The sequence below is a fragment of the Cyrtonyx montezumae genome, unplaced genomic scaffold, assembly GCF_038088225.1.
Source record: "Cyrtonyx montezumae isolate F1298 unplaced genomic scaffold, pur_monq_1.0 scaffold_6, whole genome shotgun sequence".
Classification (NCBI taxonomy): domain Eukaryota; kingdom Metazoa; phylum Chordata; class Aves; order Galliformes; family Odontophoridae; genus Cyrtonyx; species Cyrtonyx montezumae.
Genome location: NW_027072067.1, coordinates 17,971,083 through 17,994,513, shown reverse-complemented (window position 1 = coordinate 17,994,513; position 23,431 = coordinate 17,971,083). Strand labels below are relative to the sequence as shown.

At 51.0% G+C, this 23,431-nt stretch overlaps 1 protein-coding gene across 1 annotated transcript in view; it reads right to left on the bottom strand.

Annotated features, from left to right (window-relative positions):
- Positions 1 to 6,900: 6,900 nt before the first annotated feature.
- ITPR1 (inositol 1,4,5-trisphosphate receptor type 1) overlaps positions 6,901 to 23,431 on the bottom strand; it is a 142,487-nt gene continuing 125,956 nt past the window's right edge. The window contains exons 58-61 of the mRNA XM_065749454.1: positions 22,828 to 22,993; positions 21,975 to 22,135; positions 11,715 to 11,876; positions 6,901 to 8,266 (exon numbers count right to left, since the gene is read on the bottom strand). Of these exons, the coding sequence (XP_065605526.1) occupies positions 8,180 to 8,266; positions 11,715 to 11,876; positions 21,975 to 22,135; positions 22,828 to 22,993 (576 nt within the window). The 3' untranslated portion in view covers positions 6,901 to 8,179. The remainder of the gene's footprint in view (positions 8,267 to 11,714; positions 11,877 to 21,974; positions 22,136 to 22,827; positions 22,994 to 23,431) is intronic.

Below are 23,431 nucleotides of genomic sequence, written 5' to 3'. Positions count from 1 at the left end.
TCAGCCCTTCACTCAATCGCTGCGTTGTTTTGCTTAAGAAGGAAACGTTTCAGCCTCTCCGTTGTGCTGTAGGCTTTGCGTTTCCACAGTGTCGTGGCACACAGAAAAAGTTGTTTGGTCCCTTAATATAAAGAGATAGAAACAGTGGCTCTGACGCCGCAGAGGGAGCCGTCTCCCTCTGTGTAGTGCTGTTCACGTTCACTCCAGAAATAAGGGAAAAGGTGGTGATTGCTAACAGGAACCGAGTGGCAGCACAGCCGTGTGTTAAGTGGAGCACATCGGCTGTGCCAGGCCGGGGTTGGGGTTGTCCCAGAGCAAGGGACCGCCCTTCCCATCGGGACACGTGCAAGAGAGGAATTGGTAGAGTGAGGATGTGGGAGAAGGTCAGAGCATCAGCAGAACCAGCTGGGAACTGCGGGTTTGTATGGAGGCATTGATGAAAAGGAGTTGGTTTCGACGTTATTCTGGATTCATACGTGTCTAGGGGGTTATTTTTTGGAGGTTCCAATTTAGGACTGTAAAATCACACCCGTGTTTGTGCCACCCCGCAGGGCTGCCCGGCTCCCAGCTGCTCCCAGCACCAGCACTGTGGGTCTGGCCGGCACTGGGGCCGCTCCAGGGCCTCCATGGGGAGTACACGTGGCTCATTCCTTCGGGAACAAATGCTCTTTCACACTGCCAGGAACGCAACCTTTGGCTGTGACCTCTTCCCAGGAGGGGAAGCTGCTGTTTGCTGACAGAGTGCACGAGGTGTGTGGGGTTACACCTGGAGCAAACCCCACTCTTTGGAAACCATCTTCAGTTTCTTCTTCAAAATGAAGAAAATGATCTTCTTGTTCCTTGGCCGCTGCCTCCATCCCACCACGCCTGCTCCTCCCGTGTCCCAGCCAGGTACTATGGCTGCATCTTAACATCCACCAGGAGAAGTTAACTGAGCACTCACAATCCTTCCTGCACTCATAGCTGTGCGTGGCGTTCGTACTCTGCCGCTCGGGGGACTTTTGGTTGTTCCCTATCTGTTTTTCAGTAACGCGTCTGGTGGTTCTAAAATGAGTGTATTTATCTGACCCAGGAGCGGAGACATTACCTCACTGTCACGGGGCAGGCAGTGCAGAACCGCCAGGCATGGGGTGTGCTGGGCTCACCCCGTGTGGGACAGCATGGCCCTATGGGGCAGCCTGGCAGCACAGCCACAGCACCAGGCTGAGGCAGGATGGGGCCCACCGTGCTCCCCCGAACGCTGTGCACGCTCACTGTTGGAAGACTGCAGCGTATTTATTTAGGCTGGATTGATGGCTTGATGATTTCAATTATTGCTGTCTCGATTTTGAATTACAAGTGAAGCTTGTTGTAAGTAACGGTGCAGCGCAGTCTGAGTGCAGACCCTTGAGCACGCTGGTCATGCTGCAGTTACCGCAGGCATGAAGATGAAAGCCAGCAGCTGAGTGCAGCCCGCAAGCAGCGCTGAGCACGGCCACCTTATATCCCTCCTCTGCTGATGCAGGGTTGTGCAATACACGTACTTCCCATTCCCATACAGCGGCCTTGAATCACAGGCGAGCCAGGATGGGCTCGCTCCAAACCTGAGGGCAATCCGTTTTCAGACGGCGCGCTCAACATCCACCTCATGAGGCAGCGGAGCCGCCCCTCGGTCAGCGGCAGCCCCGCTCCACAGCGCCGCGGGCGGGAATGTCGGCAGGACGGCGGGGCAGCGTCCCCTGGGGCGCGGTGCCAGCACAGCTTTCCTCCTCCGCGCCGTCACCGGGCCCTCTGATTCATCCCGTCTGCCCGCCTTGTTCCTGTGGGATCTCATGCACCACCTCTGCTTTTTCTTTCTTTCTTTCTTTTTTTTCCCTGTCTTTTTGGTTCAGGGAAGATGCGTGTTCTGCCTATTCGGTTTTCCAAGTGAAAAAAATGCGGTGTTAGCGTAGGCTGAGGTGACCCTGCCCTCCTGAAGTGAGAAGCTGGCAGGGGGTCGGGGTAGCTCTGTGGGTGCGTTACAAGCAGGCCATCTTTTCCCTTTTGCTTTACAATTTGCACTGCTCAGGGTTTTCAGTCCTTGGAGATACCAGCTGAGGCCCATGATGGGAGCTGCTTTGTTCCTCTGGCATGTGCACGGTGGGCTGACAGAACCATAGCATCATTCAGGCTGGAAAGGTCTTTTCCAGGTCTCTTTCCAGGGCCCCCCGGGCCCGGCTGCTGCGGGGCACACTGACCCATTTCTGACATGTGGGAACCCCAGAGGACACTGCAGCTCGTACCTCAGGGCCAGCGGTGCGCGAGGAGGACGTCCCAGTGGCAGTTGGTCACCATAACATCGAGGAGCAGCACTGGGGCTGTCCTATCTGAATGAGACTCAGTGGCTGCAAACAGTCCGAGCAGAGGCACGGAGGGCATGGCCAGCCCAGGCAGAAGCATCACTAAGGCCCACGCTAAACTCACAGCCGTGGGGGGATGTTCTCCTCAAAGCCACGGGCAGTTCGAGCACCGGGCACAGAGGAACTGCTGGGAGACATTGTGCAGCGTGCAGCACGCAGGCGGCCGTGCCAGCAGTCTGCTCTGCTCCCGGTGGTCTGTGAATAATGAATCATCACAGGATTGAATTGCTGTGAAAACTCCCGCGGTGTGTAAATAGACACAGAGCGCCGTTTTTAACTGCTCTCAGGTACGGCAGCACCGGGGGGATGCGGCTTCCCTCCCGCAAGTTAAATGCACGCCGCGTTGTTCCCCTCATTCATAAGTAGAAGTTTCTTACAGACGTAACAGATTGTGTTTCCATCTCTGTTGTGTAAAAACAGCAGTACGGACACGAGCGAAATGAAAATCACAACATGCCATCTTCGGCGTTGTATCGAAACACATGGAACAGACACTAAATTCCGCTCTGCTGCCTTCAGACTCAGCGCTCCGTGTGTTTACTTGGTGCCAGGGATGGAAAGTAAAAACAAAATTATCATCTGAAAAAGCACCAGTAAACAGGCGGCGGTTCCATCCTCTCCCTTAGGACTCAGCACCGCTTCCAGGCAGAGGAAGTGCTCTGCAAAGAGAGCTGCAAAGTCATTCCCGAAATGACACGACAGAGAGAAAGGGAAAAAAAAAAAACAAAATAAAGGAGAAGGACGGAGCACCGGGGTGAGAACAGACAGCAGAGGAGGAATAATGGGTGAGAGAGAGCTGAGATACGGCCCCGAAGTGATGCTGTCCTGGGTGCAGGGCCGCCTGGAGCCGGCCGTGCTTTGCCCGCTGTCAGCCCGGGCACGTGTGCACCCCAGCACTGTCACCACACCAGGCACAGCATGGTTTCCCATCGTGTGGTTATTTCTGAGATTTCAGAAGCTTTTGCCACGTTGTGCTGGGAGAAGCCGCTTCCATTCTCTCCCATGAGGGAGCACAGCAGGAGCCGCAGCTGCGAGCACGGGGAGCGGCAGCAGCACTCTGAGCTACCTGGGTTTGGTACAGAGCCATGCTCATCTTTCTCTTCCATTTTTGAGGGTCCAATCACACACGTAACTACAGCAGTGCACCCACAGAGCTGGACCTGTGCCAGCAGCGGGCTGTCGGACTGCACAGCATGCGCCGGGCTGCACTGCAGCCTGCCCCAGCATGGTGGCTGTGGCATTCAGCGGCATCTTCACAGCGTTGCTCCATATTTGTCTTTCCTTCCTCAGCTCGCTCTACACCCTGACCAAAAAAACAAGCAGGTTCCTGAGCTACGTGCTGACAAGACTCAACCACTCCGGCTGGCAGCGCGGTTACGAAGCTCACAGTGCAGCAGAGTACTGGAAAGATATTTGTCACTGCAGATTTTGCTTGTCATCTGCAGAGATGACATGCAGATCTCCCCTTTGACAGATTGATAGTCATTCCGAGATGCACCCACCCACAAAAACCACAGACATGCTGCTTTACTCAAATCTTTACTTTAACCACTACTTTGTGATGCAAAACTGGTGGAGTTTTTGGTACTTTTTGATAAAAATGAACTCTTTATAGGGGTTTTCCAGCATCCCTCCTGGTTACTAAAAACAAACTGACATTAGCGTACTGGATGGGGCAGCTCAGTTTACTTGTGGGTGGTTCTGACATTCATCGGATTAACGTGTTTAGTCTGAAAGAAGGTTGCAAAGGTAGTAAATAAAAAATTGGGCACAGAAGTGCCGCATCTCCATTGAAGTTCTGACGTCCCTCCGTTGGAGTGGCAGCTTCACCTTGCTGAGAGTTCGTGTGGTTGGAGTTGGTCGTGGTGGTATTTTCCAACTTCAGTGGTTCTATCCTGCTCGTGGCCCAGACACCAACTGCTCCTACTGACCGAGTTCACATGTGCACGAGGGGCAGTGCTGCCCACAGTGAACCTAAAGGCACTTTGGGACACGTCGGGTGGGCTCCGAGCTTCAGGAGAACACCCAGGGAACGCACAGCGCAATGTCAGCGGGTGCTTATGTTGAAAACGTAAAAGGGAAAGTACTCCAAATAAGTTTCTCTTGTTCAGAAATACAATGGGCAATTTAAAAAACCCTATTAAGTCTGCGTGTAGGAGCATTTCCCATTCGGGGAGACAAGTTGAATCGTTACGCGGAGCTATATTATGACTCTCTCGACGAAGTATCAATCAAGACTGCATTATGTAAGGAGGGATCCATCACACGCGCCCCATCGCGAGTCCCCGCCGCGAGCACCGCGGCTGCAATCCAGGCTCCTTTGTCCTGCCCTGTGCCAATTTGCTGCGGAATTGAGGACAGGGCTGGGAGCCGTCGTGCGCTGTCTCGGGGCTGTGGCTGTGCTTTCTGAGCAGTTATTTGCATGGCCTTGATTAGCACGTCACCTGCTTCATTAGCGACGAAAATTCTCATCCACAGAATCAGGCGTTCATGCAAATTGAAAAATACATGGAGATCCTTCCCCTCGAGGACTTTCCATTATTAGAAAAATTGGTGGATTCTTTTTGTTCCTTCCTCTTCTGAAGGTCACTTTCATTTTCACCCCGGAATGAAAGCTCTCCTTTCGGAGACGGAATAATTGCGTTCCCAAACTCCCAGGTACTCCCGCTTCAAACCCAGGCTGCGCACGGAGCCAGAGATGGGTGGGGACGCCCAACTTCAATTCTTGAGCTGCCACCAGGATGCGTCACCGAACCGCTCGGTGTGGTGGAGGTCGGGAAGGGGTTTTCAGTCACAAAGTTTCCAGTGTGGGCCCTCAGCCTCCGGGCTCCCGACCGGCAGCTGCTGCTCTTGACATCCTCTGCACAACTCATTGCATCCCCTCTGACAGCACCCGGAAACCTCGCTTCCTTTCCCAGTCCCTGCTTCCGAGATGGCGCGGTTCCAGCTCCTCACAAGTCACCTCTTCCCGCACCTCAAATCCTTCCTGCTGCCCTCTTGGCCACGGCCCCACCCTGGGGGTCCCTCAGGTACCTACACGTGCTGCTGGAGTGGGAGCCAGAGCCCGGACCCCTCCCTCTCCTGCACACACACCGTGGACGTGTGTGACTGTGGGCTGAGGGGAATAAAACTTTTTTTTTTTGTAATTTCAATAGGTAATGACATTAATGGAAAAGATCCCCTACGCCGTGGGGTGGAATCGGTCCCAGTGTGGCTTTCCCAGAGCTCAGGGAGCAGCTGCTCCCAGTGCCAAGTCCCAGCCCTCCCCACAGCCACGGGACGCAGAGCTCAGCACAGCTGCAAGGTGAAAGCAGAAGAGCCTTGAGAGCCGAACAGAGCAAGAAGAGAAATTAAAATGTGTGATGGCTACACACAAAATTCCATCGCCAGAATGGATTTCTAGGAGTGCTGCTTGCTGCTGGAGGGGAGGAAAGGACAGTGGCTTCCTCTGGAGGGTGGCTGTGCTTTGCTTCCAGCACTCAGCTGCAGCTGCAGCGACGGGGAATAAAATACCACTTTTGCATCTCACCACATCTCCTGGGAAATGAGAAGCACACATGAAAACACCAGGTTTTGTGCAGCTGGCTTTCACACAGATCACTGCACAGATTGGGACTTGTACTTCTCACTCAAGTGCCTGCTCGGTTTTTGCCTTTTTAAGGCAAAGATGAAGCAAGGCAGCACAGCTGTCCCTGCACAGGGCACACGGGAAGCTGCTGCCTTCCCACGGCACACACAACCTCCTCCCTCTCACCTGACTTGTGGGAGACACCAGGAAGCCTGGCGGGTCTGCGTGTCTGTTTGTCCCTGCACGGCATGGAGGGAAGGAGTGAGTCAGACACATGTCTCCACTGCTCAGAGAGAATGAGATCCTCCTCCCCTCATTGCACAACCCCCACAGCAGCTGCACGTCACGTTCCCTGTGCATGCACCTTGCTGGGAGCCGGTGGCTGCAGGGGAGACACCAGCAGATTCACTGGGATGTGAATGGAAATGACGTGTGACAAAGAGGAACTCACAAACCCCCAGCAGCTCTCTGCCTCCAGGACTCCCTCCAGCGTGGGATGTGCCCGGCTAGGCGCTGGGTGATGCTCCGTGAGTCGCACCCCTTTCAGATGGTGGTGTGCAGATTAAAGGTGATTAATGGTACCAGGGAGTTCCTGCTGCAGCTGAATCAAACACACAGTCAGCAGAACCCTGTGCACGCAGTGCTCGGAGCAAGAGAAATCTTTAAAAACAAAAAAACACAAGACAACAAGAACTCAAAACACTTCACAGCCTGAGGATGACAAGCCCAGGATATCAGCACTCCGCATCTGAGCTGCAGGACCCGGAGCACGTCCGTGTGTGGCTGCAGAGGGCTCGATGGGGGGCTGCTTCCAGACCCATCTCTGCCCCTGGAGCTGCTGAGGGATGAGCTCGGTCCTCCCTGCCCTGCAGCTCCCCCCCAGTGCCCCCATATGTGACAGCACCACACACAGCTCTCAGGGTGGGGGACAAACCACAGCAGCCTGGAACCACGTCGGATTTTGCATCATTTATTTAAATACCTATATTTATGCATTTACAAATTTTCATAGCTCTGTTCGTAGCTTTTTTTTAATCTTTATTTTTTTTGCCTTTATTTTTTTTTTGTAGACAGTATTGCAGAGAAGTCAGCTTTTGTAAAAGGAGGTCCATGTATAAAACGATGCAATGGGTCGGAGAAAACACAAAAGGCTCCTCATACTTTCTAGAATCAGAAACCAAAGGAAGTGACCGAATGGAGGGAGAGAATGGGGTGGGACAGAACAACCTCCGAACAGCAGCGCTCTCATAAGAATTACATATGTCAGTGCTCAGCTATGGTCCTAACGGGATCAACGGGTGCAATGCCTGGCTGCAAAAAGCTCCGGCAGGCACTGAGGTCTCTCATGAAAAGAAAACAAAAGGAAAAAGGTCCTACACTGAGGAACACAAAGCACAGACAGCTCGGAGCGCCTGCAAGGGACTGCGCCCACTCACCAGTAGTGCATACTCATCCCAAACTTCATTTTGCATAAAAAGTTCCCTTTAAGAAATCTCACCATTTAAAAAACCCGGTATCTGAGCTCTCTCAGCCTCAGTACTCCAAAGAAATCACTTGAAAAAATACCTCCTCTTTTTCCCCCTTTGGAAGCTTCGAAGTAAGGTTTTGTTTTAACTGATATCGATTTAACAGCTCATGGTTCCCAGCGTCATCCCTGGGAGGAAGAGGCAACAGATATGGCATTGCAAGATATTTACACACATGGTACAAAAATGTCCGAGGGTATGAAAAATCACCAGGAACACAATTTTGCAGCAGCCTCATGTACACCTGTAATTTTATACCATTTATTACATTGTACTAACACACCAGCTTCAAAGATGTGCACTCCCTTTAGGACATTCAGGAGTTACAAAGATATCGTGATTGCATAATTCATATTGCACAATTGTATAAAAACATAAATACTAGCTATTCTATTCTTTAAATACAAAATACATGTCACGTAGTCAAATAATCTTTTCAAGTGCAATTCAGGTGCTCTCTTTAGTCCTTCCAATAAAAAGGCAATTTTGATAGTTTTGGCACAAGGTTAACCTCCGGCGTGTGCCAACAGTTCTAATTACAATACGTATGCCCCAAACTTTATATAGTAGCAGTCATATACAGACAGTATAAAAACAGGGTATTTACAAGATGGACTAAACGTACGCGGAAGCGGCCTCAGTGGTCGGACCTGGACTCGCTCAGCATTGTTCACGTTGTTGCGAGGGGGAGAGGCGACCCTTCTGCCTTATGCTGGTTGCTGTGGGTTCACATTCATGGGAGGAGGGTGTCCTAGGAGACCGATGCGCTGCTTCTGCTTCCTCTGTTCGGTCATCTGGAAAATTAAAAAGTTTGCTCATTAGGCCTGGCCGCTTCCCGTGCGTCAGTGCGCGGAGGAGCCGCGGCCGCGCTCCGTGCTCGGGGCTTCTTCTGAAACACACTTTACAGATAACGCTCCGCCAGGTGCTGACAGAGGGAAGGGGCAGCTCCAGGCCTCGGGAGCTCCTGTGGGAAAGCCACGGCTTCTCTTGTGTGACAGAGCTCTGCTCGCAAGGAGCTGAGAGCCTGGTGGCCTGCACGAGTCCGTGCAGGAATTGGTGCGGGAATGAGCGCAGGTGGCAGCTCAGCAGCTTCCCAATAGGAATTGCTGGGAACTTGAACAAGGCTAAGGCAGGAGCGGGGCTGGAGAGAGGGGCTGAGCCTTCACACGAGGCTGGGGGCTGCAGCTCACACATCAGCAGAAGGCAAACGTCCCTCCTGACCACCTAAAGCCACACCTTGCCATCACAGAGTGATGTTGGAGCCACAGCCACCTGAAAATGCAGCTCCCTGCACCGACTGCCCCAAAGCAACGTGCCAACACGCAGCTGTGCCCCGCCTCACGGCACAAACATGGCACAGGGTTTGGAACTAGAGGTGACCTTTAAGGTCCCTCCCAAACTAAGCCATTCTACGATTTCATGGATCAGAAAGAGAAAAAAAAATGAGAAAAGAGCAACAAAATGAGACTGCAATCGATATGTTTCATGTTCAGAGAGACACAGCTGCAAGACAGAGCAGTTTGAGCCTCCAGCACATTTACCTGGGGAGAAAGTCTCTCGCAGAAGTTTGATGGCTGCAGTGACCTCACGCCCAGCCCAGAAGACAACAAACTAGGCATGCTATGTAGGGGAGCCGTCAGCTACCACAAGGCCCAATGGCATGTGATTAAACACCAAAACCCAACCAAGGCTCCCAGAGTTCATCAGAGTCAAGCTGAGCTCCAAGATAATTGTGTGTAATTACGTAGATGCACTCTGCCTAGTTCCAAAGGTTGCTTGTGAGTTGGAGTTAAGTCCAGAAATGAGAGCAGTGCACGCTCCAGATGCACGACCAGGGCACTGTTCTGCAGGCACGCACAGAACACGCCGCTCACAGCGTGCCAGCCCTCACCTGCCTGGGACTGCTGGGTACAGCTGGGGCTGGGGGACAGAGGTTAAGGGTCTTGCTGATGTCATGGCACTGTCTTGAAAGTAGCCAACATCTATTGCGGCTGCCTCATACTTACTGAGGGAGGAAGGCAGCGTTGGAAAGGACTTCTGGATGATTACATCTAATCCCCTGCTGTTGCAGACATTTCTGTCGTAATCTTTGTGCACAGAATTAAAATGATCAAGATTTGAATGGCTCTTGGTGCATTTTTCTCCTTTGTGAAAGCAGGCATGCTGGATTTCAGTTTTTAACTACTGTCTCCAGAAACCTAACGAGCTTGAAAAGCAAATGAATGAGAGGTTTGCCCTCTATTTAATTGCAATAAAATAAATACAAATAGAAGTTCCCTGAGCTGGTTCCTTTTCCTGGAGACAGCTCCTAATCAGGAGGAGGGACGTACTGGCTTTGTCACATAATTGGAACATCCTGCAACTTAAGCAGGGTGCTCTCAATAACGGTACTTAGGGGAATTCCTAAAAGCTATCACAACATTAATGAAGCTGGTTTCCTCTTTTGCTTTTACAGTCAAATAGCTCTTTAAAAGCTAAATCCTTCATTCTTATTTTCACAAAGAGTAAGAAGGGTTTTTCAGTGCTTGGGCAGCCAAGAGCTGCAAGCTTTAGAAATAAGCGCGTTCCAATCCAAAGCTGGCTTCAGCCGATGGAAAGACTCCTGTTGTCTGCAGACCACTTTGAGTCAGACCCTTCAACAGGAAGACGTAAGACACATGTTTCAAGATAATTGTTTCCAGGCAAAAGAGCAAAAACGCTACCCAGCAAGCATTAAAGCTCAGACAAAAGAGCAACTGCCTCCATCCTCTGTCCTCAAAACCAACTGGAGCGAGGGGATCCATGGCATAGCGTCTGAAAACTAATTACAGCCAAGAGCAGAAAGACTTTCTGCTCTCAACCTGACACTAATCCCTCCTTGTGCTCTGTGGGGTGCTGGAGAGAAGGGCCCAGGCTCCACCCGAAAGCAGAGCACGGTCGGAAGGCAGCGCCAGGATCGCAGTCAGCGCTGTCTCCCAAAGACTGTCTTCATAAAGATAAACTTGTTTGCACGGAGAGTGGGTCGAAGCAGAGCGGAGATGGGAAGCAGGCATCAGATTAGTATTGAAGAGAGTTCTGCCAACTCTTGTGCAGTAGGCAGATCAAATCTGAAAAGGCAACCATCCAAACCTGTTGGCCATTTCTGCCCTGCACAATTCCACGCACTGCCCTGGGATACAGCGGTGTGCAAGCCTGCAATCCGTTCCATCCAGTGCAGCTATCTGCGCGCACTTAGCGAGCAGAACCATCTGGCTCAGGTCATTAATCCATAACGTCGAGCAGGCAGCTGCTTCGCTGCCACAGAAAGCTTCCAGCAGGGCAGGCAGAAGCAGTTCTGCCTTTTACTTCCACTTGGGTTGTAACCCGTGCAGATGTCACGAAGGAAAGCATGCTGTCAACGAAGTGTTGTGTACAAAGAGTGATAACTGACAGTGCAGCTCATTCACAGCTGGTAAGCCTCTGATCAGCTGCTGCTTCACCTTCACATTATCTTCAATAATCCTTTGCAAACCTCTCCCAGAAAGAATAATGTCTACCCAAGTACACCTTCGAACGCTGAAAACTATTGATGTCAATTACGCACAGGAAGGAGCCGGCCAACCCTAAAGGTGAACGCAAAGCCTTCAAGCTCTAAGGTCTGTGCAGCATCTGTGTGCTAAGCAGGACAACGCATGCAGCAGTGCAAAGCAGCACTGCGGGCAGCGTGTGCTGGAGATAAAAGCATGGCAGCAGCAAACTTTTATCTGCACGAGCAGCGCAGCTTCAACGCGAAGGAGACCACTGCACGCTAACTGCTCAGGCTCTTCTCCAGTTTCTCAGTGGGTTTTGAGGTCCGTGCAGCAGCGCTGCACTTCTCTCACTATCGCACCCTCTGACTCGCAGGATCCCACTGAGGTCTCGGGGTTGAAAGCTGTATTAACATCAAAACTGTCAACAAAGATGCAGCCAGGGGCTCTGTGCGCCAGCGAGGGCTGACTGCCATCAGCGGCAGCTTTGATTTTTCAGCGCAAGGTTTTACTTTTGGGAGATGTCACCCATTTAGTCTGTGCAGCACCGACAGGCAGGTCAGCTACAGCACTGGGCTTTGGGAGGGTGCTTTTTCACTCAGCGCTTTCCTAAGCACAGACTGCTTTAAAAAACTCTGCACAGGGTTCACAGAGTCCGTGGAGCTGTAAAAACCCACTTGGTGGAACAGGCTTGCAGGAGCTGAACTGCCCGTGGGCGTGCGACTGCAGGCTCGCTGCCAGCTCTGCCCACTCTTACCTGGTCCTTGAGCTCTGACAGCTGCCCAGAGAGGTTGGTCACCAGCTTCATGGTGGACTCCAGCTTCTCCTGCAGGTTCCTCAGCTCGTTCTGCTCTCCCTCCGAGTCGCTGCTGACGAGGGACATGGCTCGCATCCGGGGGAACCAGTCCAGGTTTCGCTCCTGAGAACCAGGCACAAGTTCATAATTAGCTTTTACCACATGAAAACCTGCACCCCAGCAGCTCCACGCAGACATATCTTTAATGCCACACTGGGGCATGCCTCAGAGACATAAGCTCTTCAGCATTTTCATTTGTGTCTTACTGGAAAGACTGTAAAATCACCCACTAGAGGCCATGAGGCACTCCAGAGGCAGATACAGAAAATTAAGGCTGCTTCTTGTTGGATTTTCCTTCCCAGCAACTCAGTTTCCCCAGCCACTTCATTCTCAGTGCAATACACGAGGGCTGCCCCGTGAAGCAGTCCCTATTCTGTGTCTGCACTGCAGCTTTCCGTGTGAGAAATCCACGGCCATCGTGCACTTATTTCAACCTGCCTTTGTCAAAGGTTTTCTGCGGATAAAGTTGGGTTTTGGTTTCTGATCAAGCAAACTTTGGCTGTGCTTTGTACTGAAAGAAAACACTCTGCCTAAGAGCACTTCTACATATTAAATACTCTCTCTTAAAAGAATACTGAACAAGAAAAATCCCTACTATGACAAACTGCTTTGGTCTAAAACATGGGACAGATTAAATTCCAATGCACCGCGGATAACGGAGCCTTCCTTCAGGCCTGCAGCTCTCTCGGGCTCCAGGTTTAAGTTACAGCCAGGAGCTCAGCGGGGGCATGAGGTTTTATCAGTGTGCACACAGAAGCTCACACGTTCGCTCACGTACACGCCCGTGACGTTAAAAATAAAAGCGGGAACGGAATAGAAAGCCACAAGAGAGGAGGAGGGGTGCATCTTGACACCCTGAGTTTTAACACTGGTTTCCTATCTAGTCCGAATCTCCTCCCACGCTGGAGATGCTCTCTGGAATGGAAGTTTATGCAGCACGGGGTGACAGTGATATGTGCGCTCTCACTGCTGACACCGTGGCAGCTGGCAGTGCTGGCACGGAGCAGACGGACCCGGGATCAGCAGCATCCCAAACCACGGCTCCGTCAGCACTGCTGGTTGACTCCAGCCAAAGCTGACAAAGCTCCACAGGCCAGGAGTCGTGCACTTTCTCTAAACCGTGCCTTATTCTTACGGCGCTGCACACTTGCCTCAGACAACTGCTCCCCCATCTCCTGCCCCCATCCCTCCACGCTCAGTCTTTTCCAGGAACATCCACGCTGCTTAAATCAGGGCTGCGCACCTCTACACAGAAGCACAGTCACGGCCTTTCTGCAATTCAGATCTCTTGCCAAGAATCATCATCTTAAATTAGTTGCTTCTGATCTGCTCGGAGTTTACTACTGCAGAGATTAAAAGGCACAAATGAGGCCCTTTCCCATGCAGCGCAACGCAGGGCTCCCACGTGATGCAGAACTGCCAGAACGGCTTTTCTCCTGATCCCTGTTTACAGGGCAGATGGTTTCGGCTAATAAAAGAAAAATGTATATATACAGAAAATATGCCTTCAGCAAGACAAGTGCCAAAATATTTTGGACTTCAGGGAAAGACAGTTCCACCACTAAGATTTAAGAGCAGCATGAAGTGCTCAGGAGCGGTGAGCGGGCACGCTCATTGCGTGTGCTCTGCCACAGAGTATTTCCCCTCCCTGCCTGGGGAAAATCAACTACAAAACAATTGTAGTTCCCCTCTCTGCTGTCCTCGAGGCTGAGTGTTTTCAAGGATAGAGCAAATGAGACTGAAATGCAACTTGCATACATCAGTTTGTGTGGGTGCCCAGCTCCACATCCCAGAGCTCCCAGGCTGACGCGAGCACAGCCCTGCAGCTCCTGCCCGCTCCTTGCTCGCTGGGGGAGCAGGGCCAGGGGACAGCAGGTTTTCCCTGCCTTCGTTAACAAGTCTTCCCCAACCTTTTTCAGCATTATGTGGTGACACAAGCAAATGCTCGAGCTGCTGCAGGGCTGTGCCTCGATCACTGCGCAGGGCAGGTGGCCTCAGAGATGTGAAATCAACCCAGCAAGCCCTACAGCACGGCCCAGCTCCTGCTGGGCTCTTGGGGTTTCGCACTTACTGGCTTTCTGAAAGCCCCTGCTCTTCACATCAACGAGGATGGGAAATCTTGGCTTTCACCTGAGAAAACAACGTACCTCTCTAGTTCTCATGGCTATGGTGAATGATGAAAAACAAAAACGATGCTGTGAACTGCTCGAGCTGAGAAAGGGGATGGCTGAAGGAAAGGAGGCAAGGCTGCCGGCTTCCCTTTGCCCTCTGAGCTGCAAGGGCAGGGCTCACACCTGAGCCCAGACTCAGCACCGCTGCACCATCTGCTCTCTGTGAAAGGGGTTGGTGTGGGCACCCGGGGTTTCCTGTGCACAGATAGGGAAAGGGCTGAGGGAAATGCCACCACCCCAGCCGCGTTGCTGGGCTGGACCTGGCCCTTACTTCCCGTTCCCGTTTTGTGCCACTTGCAGGTGCTGTGCAGACCTCAAGTGCATCTCGAAAACATACAGCTGCTGCCTGGCAAGAAGTACAGGGATGTCCACCCAGAGAGCTGGGCAGGTGTGCTGCAGGGAGGCACTGCTCCTCCTCCTCCCCACGCACACAGCCCCGCATCTCTTCACACTGCCTTCATGGGAAACCTTCAGCCTGTTCCTCCAGTCTGCCCCAGCTCTGCAGGGAGCAGCTCGGAGCCTGGCTGTAAGCAGCTCGCTTAGACACAGCGTTCCGTCCAACCCTGGACAGCGAGGGGGTCCTGTCAGACAAATAAATAACGATGCCTTATGCAGAGCTGGTGGAAATGGAAAGGAGCAGGAATGTGGAAAGGTCGGTGCCGGGAGCCCACGGGGTGTTGTGCTGCAGCCAGCCCGGCTCCCGGCCCCACGCCTCCGGCAGCGCTCGGCACAGAGCGATTCGGGGCTGAATAAAAGATTTATATCTCCACGATCTAGTTTCTGCTGAACTTTAACTGAACAGCAGGGCGCCTTTAAAGATGCAGCCTGTCATCTCTGACTTGAGGCTTGGTAGCTTTTGTTTTGTTTTGCTAAAGGCACCGAGCGAGCCACGAAGCACGAGCCTCCTCCTTGATCCCTTTTTCCTGCCTGTCGGTCGCGCTGCTGGCATCCCGCATACCGATGCAGTTATGCACTGTCTGCTGTGGTCCTCCTACAAGCCGAGGCACCGCGATCCTGGTGTGCACTCAGCTCCCTCTTCCCGTCACAGTCGCAGCTTCCTCTGTTCGAACAGACGAGCTGACTGCAGCCACTGACGGAAGCTGGCTAACCGCAAGGGCTGGGTTTCGGGTTAGCTCTTTTCTAGGTAAAGTTGGAAAAGTCCCTCTTGTAAAGCAAATATCATTAAATCTCAGACATGGGGGCGATGCTGACCGGCCTCTTCAAACGTCCGCGATTGGAAATTTAAATAAAAGAGGAAGCTGCGTTGCATGATGCAGATGCAATTCATTCTGAGAAGTGCCTGCTCTTCCCTGCTTCTGCCGAAGAAGTTTATTCTAAGAAGGGTTTCTGAAGCAACTTCCCCACGGAACGTGCCAGGAGATGCACTAGCTCTGCTCCGGGTGGGAGGTGGCTGTGCTGGGCTCGGCCTCGCCCGAGTCACCGCTATTCTGGGCCTGCGCTCCGGCCTCTTATTTATAGGGTGCTGAAAGGCTGATTCAGTGCCATCAGAAGATGCATTCCGATTGCCTGCCCTCCGAAGAGCACCTGGCAGGACACTGCCGGGGAAAGCGACGGCAGCGAATCTCTATTTGTCACATGTCATTAGTCGTGCAGCGCATAAACAGCTTTCTGGAGCTCTGCGAGACTGAAAAGCTTCGCGCTTCTTGCTTCTTGTTGTTGTTTTGTTTGCGGCGAGATGAAACTCCTCTTGGTTCTTTCTTGTGCTTCCTGGAAGAAGCCCCACGCTGGGTTTGCTCTTCTGCAAAGGGCCGACCGTCGCTTCTTCCACACCGGAGCGCGCTTCCCGCCTCGCTGTGCTGCCTTCCTCCCTCCGCACTCCAAATATTCTCAGGTCTTCAAATTTGCGGTTAATGATACAAATAAATAAAATCTCCTTTTATAACATTTAATTTAACTACAGAAGGGGCTTTTGCAGAGGTGCGGAGCATGGCGGCATCAGGAGGCCTGGGAGGCAGACACCGCTTCCAAAGCGGGAAGAAGGCGGCATCTGTGTGGGAAACGACCCCACCGCGCATCCCAGTGACAGTTCTGCCCCGTGACTCACTCCACCAGAACGCTTTGTTTATCAGATGTGAGCTGAGCTCACCCAGAACCCGTGGCCCCGGTGGGAGCTGTCCCAGGTTGGGCAGTGCCACCTCTTCCCAGCAGCTCAGCGCTGGTTGTTTGGATCTAGATTTTAAGTAAAGTAGGACGTCTTACATCACGATCAGCCGGGCAGGACAAAACAATTAAACACGCAAAGACTGAGCAAACAGCTGCTGGCAGCGGTGGCGGCCCACCTACTCTTGCTCAACGCATCCGCTAAGAGCCCGCACGGCCACAACGGCCATCTGCTCAGCCACAGCTCAGGGGAACGGTCACTGCCCCATGGCAACCTGGGGCCACAGCCTCTGCAGCACGTGCAGCTCCTCAGGGCTGCGGGTGCTGCAGAACGGGCACCTGATTGACCCCAGCTCTCTCCCCCCCCCTCTTTTTGTCCCGGTCGGGCTCCAGCAGCAAGGACGTGGCACCACTGTGCACGTGTGTACCTGCCAGCGCTGGGATCCAGCCCTGTTTGAGCACATTATGCAAACAAACCATTGCACGGAACTGCTTGGAGGTATGTGCTGCTGTTTTTGCCCACCCAGGACCTTTTTTCTGGCACACAGAGTCTCACGGGGCTCTGCTGGAGCTCCGGCTGCGTGCATATGACATAAATGAGGGCCAGGGGAAGGAAGGGAGAAACCCCACACATGGAACAAAGCTCTGCTGGGTGCTGTTAGCGAGCAGCAAGGCTGACAGCCCAAAACATTGCACCAAATGGGTGAGAAGCGAAGGAGGACGACCGTTTCCCCACGGCTGCAGACATGTCATACGCTGAATTGCAAGGACCATGCTCCAGTTACCGCCCTCCGCACCTTTGTGCTCTTTGCAGGCACAGATCTGCTGCAGGGCACGGCCCAGCCCGGCTCGCTTATCAGGGAGAACCAAGGCCTCGGCCACGTCAGGTGCAGGCCGGCAGCACGAGTCACTGCTGCTGTACACACAGGTCACACCACCTCGCCGGGGACCAGAGCACTCCCGGCCTGCACCTTGCCTCATGCCACGGGTGGGACGAGGAGCTCAGCTATCAAAACCAAAGCTGCAGACCGTGCCTATGACGCAGTGTTTCCAGCAGCCAAGGGCCTTCTGCCAAGTGCACCTCCTGGCTCTCCTCTGCCCCAGCTATTATTTGCTATTTAACTCTGTAATTATGTTAGCTAACCAGGGCACAGTATCTCAAGACACGGCTTGTTTGGAAGGGAAGGTACCACCAAATTAAGCCCTGACCTCCTCGGTCTGGCTCTCTGGCTTGCAGTCAGCGCCCATTTCTGCTCGGAAGCGCTGGGCTCCCCATCTGCAACCGTACAACTGCACGCAGGCCATCTGCACGGGCTGCTTGAACCCCTGCCTGTGGTCGGCCCAGCACAGACAAGGCATTGTTTTCTATTTGGTTTTGTCCCAAGGTAGAGGATTTCCAGGCACAGATGACACACAAATGTAACGAAGTTCTAGCACTTTCTCCCAGCGACATACGCTTGTCACTGGCACCAAAACCAGACAGTCCCTTTCCAAACGCCTTGGCTACACTGCTACAGGGGCTTCAGTTCAAACCCAGCCTTGGCCACCTCCAGCTGAACTTCTTTGGTGCAGAGCCTGGGGACAGCAGCCCCTCAAAGCCATCGCCACATGGGCCTCGTGCACACCACGAGTCACTCCTGTGTGTTTCAGAGCACGACAGTCAGAGCTGGGAGCTTCAACCCTGCAAATCAGCGTGAACTTGCACTTCTGTGACAACGTAATTCTAAATCCTGAGGCTGCTGAAACCTTGCCTTCGTTTATTAGGAGCTGATTCTTGGCAGAAATTGCAGGCTACCCGGGATACTCAATCACAAGAAGCACTTTCCAACTATGGCGTGGCACACAGCTCCAGGCAAAAGGAGAAATGTCCAGCACTGTGCACAGATGCCCCGTTTTGTACAGAGAGGTTAGCTTGGGCACAAAAGGAAATCCTCAGTCTTCATCTCCATTCCAAATTCACTTAAGGCTATCTGCACCATCACTTCTATTTATAAACAGTTCTTTTTCAGATGACAACACAATCCAGTTTCAAGTTCGGGGCTCGGCACTCCAGATCAGGACACGTGAGCTTGGGCAATCCCTCACACCTCTCTGCCACAGTGCTGCAATAGAGGTTAATGACACGTATCCCTGGCACCACGCTAGATTAAGGCTTCTGGAAGTTAGGAAGTTTTGTGTCACAAACCTTTCCAGCAAGTCTTTTTTGTTGTTGTTGTTAACAAGCATATCTGTGTGCACAAAATAACCCAGCTCTTACCCACACTGATGTGAAGGTATATATGCAAACCCATGTTTTAGTGCATGCAAATATTTGCCCGTGCAAGAGACAGCACGGTGCAGCTGCACACACGACAGCCTGCGAGTGCACAGAAACGCGATGTGGAGATGTATTTGAGCTTCAGAGTCAGAATTTGTTTTTTATGTTTTTACACATTATAAATGCCTGCAAACAGCAGTTAGCACAGAGCTCTGCCAAGACTCAGAGCACAGCTGTGCTGAAGGGGCTGACACCAGCACGGCCACTGCAGCAACTGGGGGCAAGCACAGAAAACTGCAGAAGAAATTCTCAAGCCTGAGAGGATGGGCAGATAAGACACTGAAATGAATTAACCTGTAGGGAGTTGCACCAAGTTCACATTAGTCATTTGGGTGTGGATGTCAATGTCTGGCCAACACGATAAGTGGATCCCCCCACCTCCTACACACATACTATTATTCAGACATCACCTGATCTTCCTTGGTGACTACAAAGCAACACAGCAGCTGAACCATATGCCTTTGTTCCTGGGAAACACAAGACGCACTGGACTACCAGCTCTGCAGCACCATTAGCATACCTTCCAGATAACCACTTTTCTAAAGACATTGATCCATCCTGAAGCCTCGCTATCTCAAGTGCACATCTGCAGTGATTTAGCCAGATGAGCAGAAGCTGGGTCATCAGAAGGGCTTCATAAACACCACGAATTAAAGGTCATATTACCACCAGAGGTTTTTCTCATATCCTACAGTACTTTCTGTGCTACCACATACATATTATGAGTCTGTTCAGGAATACATTTTGAAGGTGATCTGCTTCATGCCACCTCCTGAAAACCATGAACTTATCAACCTTGCAAGCACTGGTAAGAACTTAAGGACAGCAGATGATTCACTGCAGCAGCTAGGGTGTGGAGGCAAGCTTAGCTTTACATCAAACAGAAGCAGCCACCACGTCTTCCCTCTTGCATTTCTCCAGTAATTCCCAGCTAAGACTCCTAATATCTCTTGCAAGCTTTACACCACGTACCACAGCAGGCACGTGCTCACCTTATTGATGAAAGTGAATACTATCCCTGTTTTCAGGGGAGAAAGCTGGTGATGAACTCCAGGGCTCCGATCAAAACCCCTGACTTGTAGCTACATGACGGAGCAGCACGGCTTCCCACGCCACACACACACACAAACAGCTCCACCACCAAACAGAAACCCCAACGAAAGCAATCTGGGAATTACGAACACAAACTCGGAGCCACGCTTGTCTCACGGGACAGGAGAGCACGACAGTTACAAATCAGTGCTGAAATGCAGGAGGTTTCATTTTGGGCAGGTGACGTTTTCCTTCTCACATTTGTTTTGAACACGATTACGGCACTCAGAATTCTCAAGTTCTGCTTCCAAGTCCAACTGTGGACTTGTTTCTGCACACTGCACTTTAATTTAACTCATGAAAAAAATCCAAACATCACTACAGACCTGTGGTTAATCATTGATTTTCATGGCTACGAGTTACTTCTCCGCTGGGTCATTTCTCTGCAGAGCTGAAGATTCGGCTCTGTCATATCCAGGCCTCAAAATCCTTACAACAGACAATTTTTTGTTGTAGAGAAGAGAACACTGACATTCAAGATTAACCTTAAGGCTTCTGAATACTCGCTAACTGGCATAAGTGCAACAGTCCTGGATCCTTTTGGTAGCAGTGTTTTGGATTTCCTTGCAGCACTGTACAGCAGCACTCCATGCACTACAGGCTGATGGTGAATCATTTTAGTGCCCTACGTTCTGTGGGGCTTTTTGTTTGTTTTCCACTGGTGCTGAAAAAACCACAAATACTGAATGGCAATGGCAAATGATTTTTTTTCACTTTTTAACAGTTGCCAAAAGGCAGAAATCCAAGAGGTTTCTACAGGCATTGTGTTGGGAGTCAGAGCAAAGGTGAAACGTATCAAGGCGTATTCTGCAATCACAGGATGACTTGGAGCACTTTATGCTTCCTACTCTCAGCTACTGAAACGGGTACAGATTTCAGTGAACAATGGTACAGCGTAACAGCCCATGGAAAAAGACTGCCCCATCTGCATCAGCATCAAAGATGTTACAGTGCCACCTTCAGTCTGAAAACGTGGGGAAAAAACTCCCTTTTAGCTCTGAGTGTGAAATAACCCTTTGGAAGGCTTTCAGGGACAAGCTGGGAGCTGCAGACATCAAGCAGCCACTGGTTCCCATTCACACTCTGTACAACACAAAAATGAACCACCTCCAGCAGAGGTGAATCCGAACCTCTGGAACCACTGAAGCCTTGAGGCTTCCTCCTGCATACCCTGCCAGGGAGGGAAACACGGCCATGCCCCAGCACCCTCTGCTGAAAGCAGGGCTTCCGACTTCCACAGAATCACTTAAAAGGTGTGATAAAGAAAAGCAGCCTGCACGCAGACATACTCAGTGCCCACACCTGGGACACACTGCTGTGCAAAGTCCCCCGTGCACGACACACGTGGTCTGTGTGTAACTGAGCACACGCTCCCATGGCACACCCGGGAACCACCCACTGCTGGCACTTCTGTGAATGGGAGCTCCAGCTGCAGACATCCATTTCTTAATGTTTACTGCCACCATACTCAAGGACTGCTTGGAATCTGAAGCAATAATTTCATAATCAGATGCTAGCCAGCTCGAAAGTTTTTTTTTAAATAAAGTATCTTGAACATAATACATAAAAACCAGCAGAAGCACTTTCAAGAGTGCAGTGCTTCCCCCCTCAGCAGTAACTGCAGGCAACAAACCGGCAGCTGTGCAGAACAGAAAGCAGCAGCGATGTGCTTCGTTATCTCACCGTGCTAATCCTCCATCAGGTGACTGCTCACAAGATTTCTTTAAGCCCTCATTACAGAGGCAGAAATCCAGAACCAGGACATCCACGTTAGTGACCCCGAAGTAACACGTCTCACCTCCAGGAGATCTGGGGGGGATTTGCATTCTGACCAGGCCAAGGCAAGTTGCCACGGAACACGAGGTCGCACCTCCACAGCAAAGAAGGTGGAGGCAGTGAGACAAGTATTCTGCTTTTATTTGGCCGAAGGCACATAAATAACCAGCTAAACGTCCTACATCAGAAACAGCTCGTGCTAAGCAGCCAGAAGACAGACAAATCAGTAAGGATTTGGGGGTTAGGAGCTCATTCCAGGAGCTCAGGACATGCTGCTTGGCAGCGACACAGCTTTTAATTCTCTCATTAAAAAGCACCGCAATTGAGCAGATATTAATTTTAGTTTCTTACAGTGATAAGCTAAAATCATATGACGGCAAATCCTCCGAGCCAGATCGAGTTTATTTACACTGGGACGGCTTATGAACAGTTTGCATTACTTCAGACACCTCCACCAAACTTGGCAGCACTCTTTCCAACAGCAGTGCGTTACTGTCCATCGCATTAACTCGCCAAGTGCATCATCTCTGCAAGGCACTTCTGAATAGAACAGCACTGGGTTCAGCCCATCCGTGCAGGACAAGGCTTCCTCCAAGATTTTGCCATAAAATAAGTAAAACTACACAGTGCTGCATTTTGCAGTTGGTCCGTGCTAGGGAAAAAAAATGAATACTCCAAACTCACCTTGATCATTTCTGCCACGTAACTTTCTGGTCCTGTGTATTCTGTTGAATCTTTTACTTTCACTAATACGATAAAGCACAAATAATGCCACATGTTGTGCTCTTCTTTAATGTGCTCTTCGAAGGTGACTGTCTTGTTATCAAACTTATCTCTTTCCAAACCTACAAGAGTGAGACACACACGTATTTACAAACTGGGACCAAGAACATGAGCCATAAGAACAAAACTTGTACAGCCTGCTGCAGTTCTTAAGTCACAATCGTTCTGAAATGAACACTGAACGGCCTAAACTCTGACAAACAGTGCAGTGGGAAGAAGAGGGAGAGGAGAGCAGGCACTATAAGTGCTGCTCACACGTAGCACACATCACAGAGAACGCTGGGCTAAGAAATGGTACCACCCTGTACGCAGGCCATTGGATCCCATAAAGCATCTGCTGTTTTCAGGCAAAATGATAGCACACACAGCATTTGCTTTGCAGAACTCCAGGTTGCTTGTGTCGGTCTGCCTGTCACGCAGCTCGTGCCCCACCAGTTACCTGCACCAGCCTCAGCTGCTCACCTCCAAATCTAACAGTGTGAGAAACTTTCACACACACCTCTCATCACACTGCACCCCCCGGAAAAATGTCTGAAGCAAAGGAGAGGCAGAACTGAAGATTGGAGGGGAATGAGACAGTTTAGGGAGGCCACGTTCCCTGTTTCTTCCTGCTGTCATGTTGCTATGCATGTGGAACCCAAGACCTCCAACTTGCCAGGGGATGAAAGGTGGGAACAAAGTCAGTAATTCCTGGCCTGCTTGCAGCTCTGACTTTGACAGAGTAACTCTGTGTTAGGTGCACTTCTACACTTACCACAAATAAAGCAAGTTGTTTTTAAAATCTCTTCTTTCTTCTGTTTTTCACTCCTTAAATCAGCAAAAGTATCAATGATCACACCAAAAATCAGGTTAAGGACAATAATGATGACCATGAAGAAGAATAACAGATCATATATCACTCTAGCAGCAAAGAGAGGTTCCTGCAAGATACGTATTTTAATTATTAACAACCCAAATCCGCATACAGCTAACCCTTACAATACATTTCTTGCAGTACAGCAGCAATTTTGCTGCCCCACAGCCCCTCCCCTTCAGATCTCTATTTCTGATGCTCTCCAATGATAACTCAGAACTCAAAGCATTAAGTGAAACTGAAGTGCACGATTACTGAGAGAAAAGCCAAATTAGTCAATGAGTATGCAGTCACTACCAAGTTGCCCTTTCAGCTCACTTTGAGTCCACGCTCTTCTCTCACACGCTGAAATTTGCCCTCTTCACCCTGCAAGCTGATTCTAACTGCACCTGAGTTTAATCTGATTATACATCAAGACTGTACCAGTGTTAATCATAAAAAAACTTTTACTGAAATGTAATAGCATTCATTTATCTTACCAAGTATGTGGTTTTGAATGAAACAG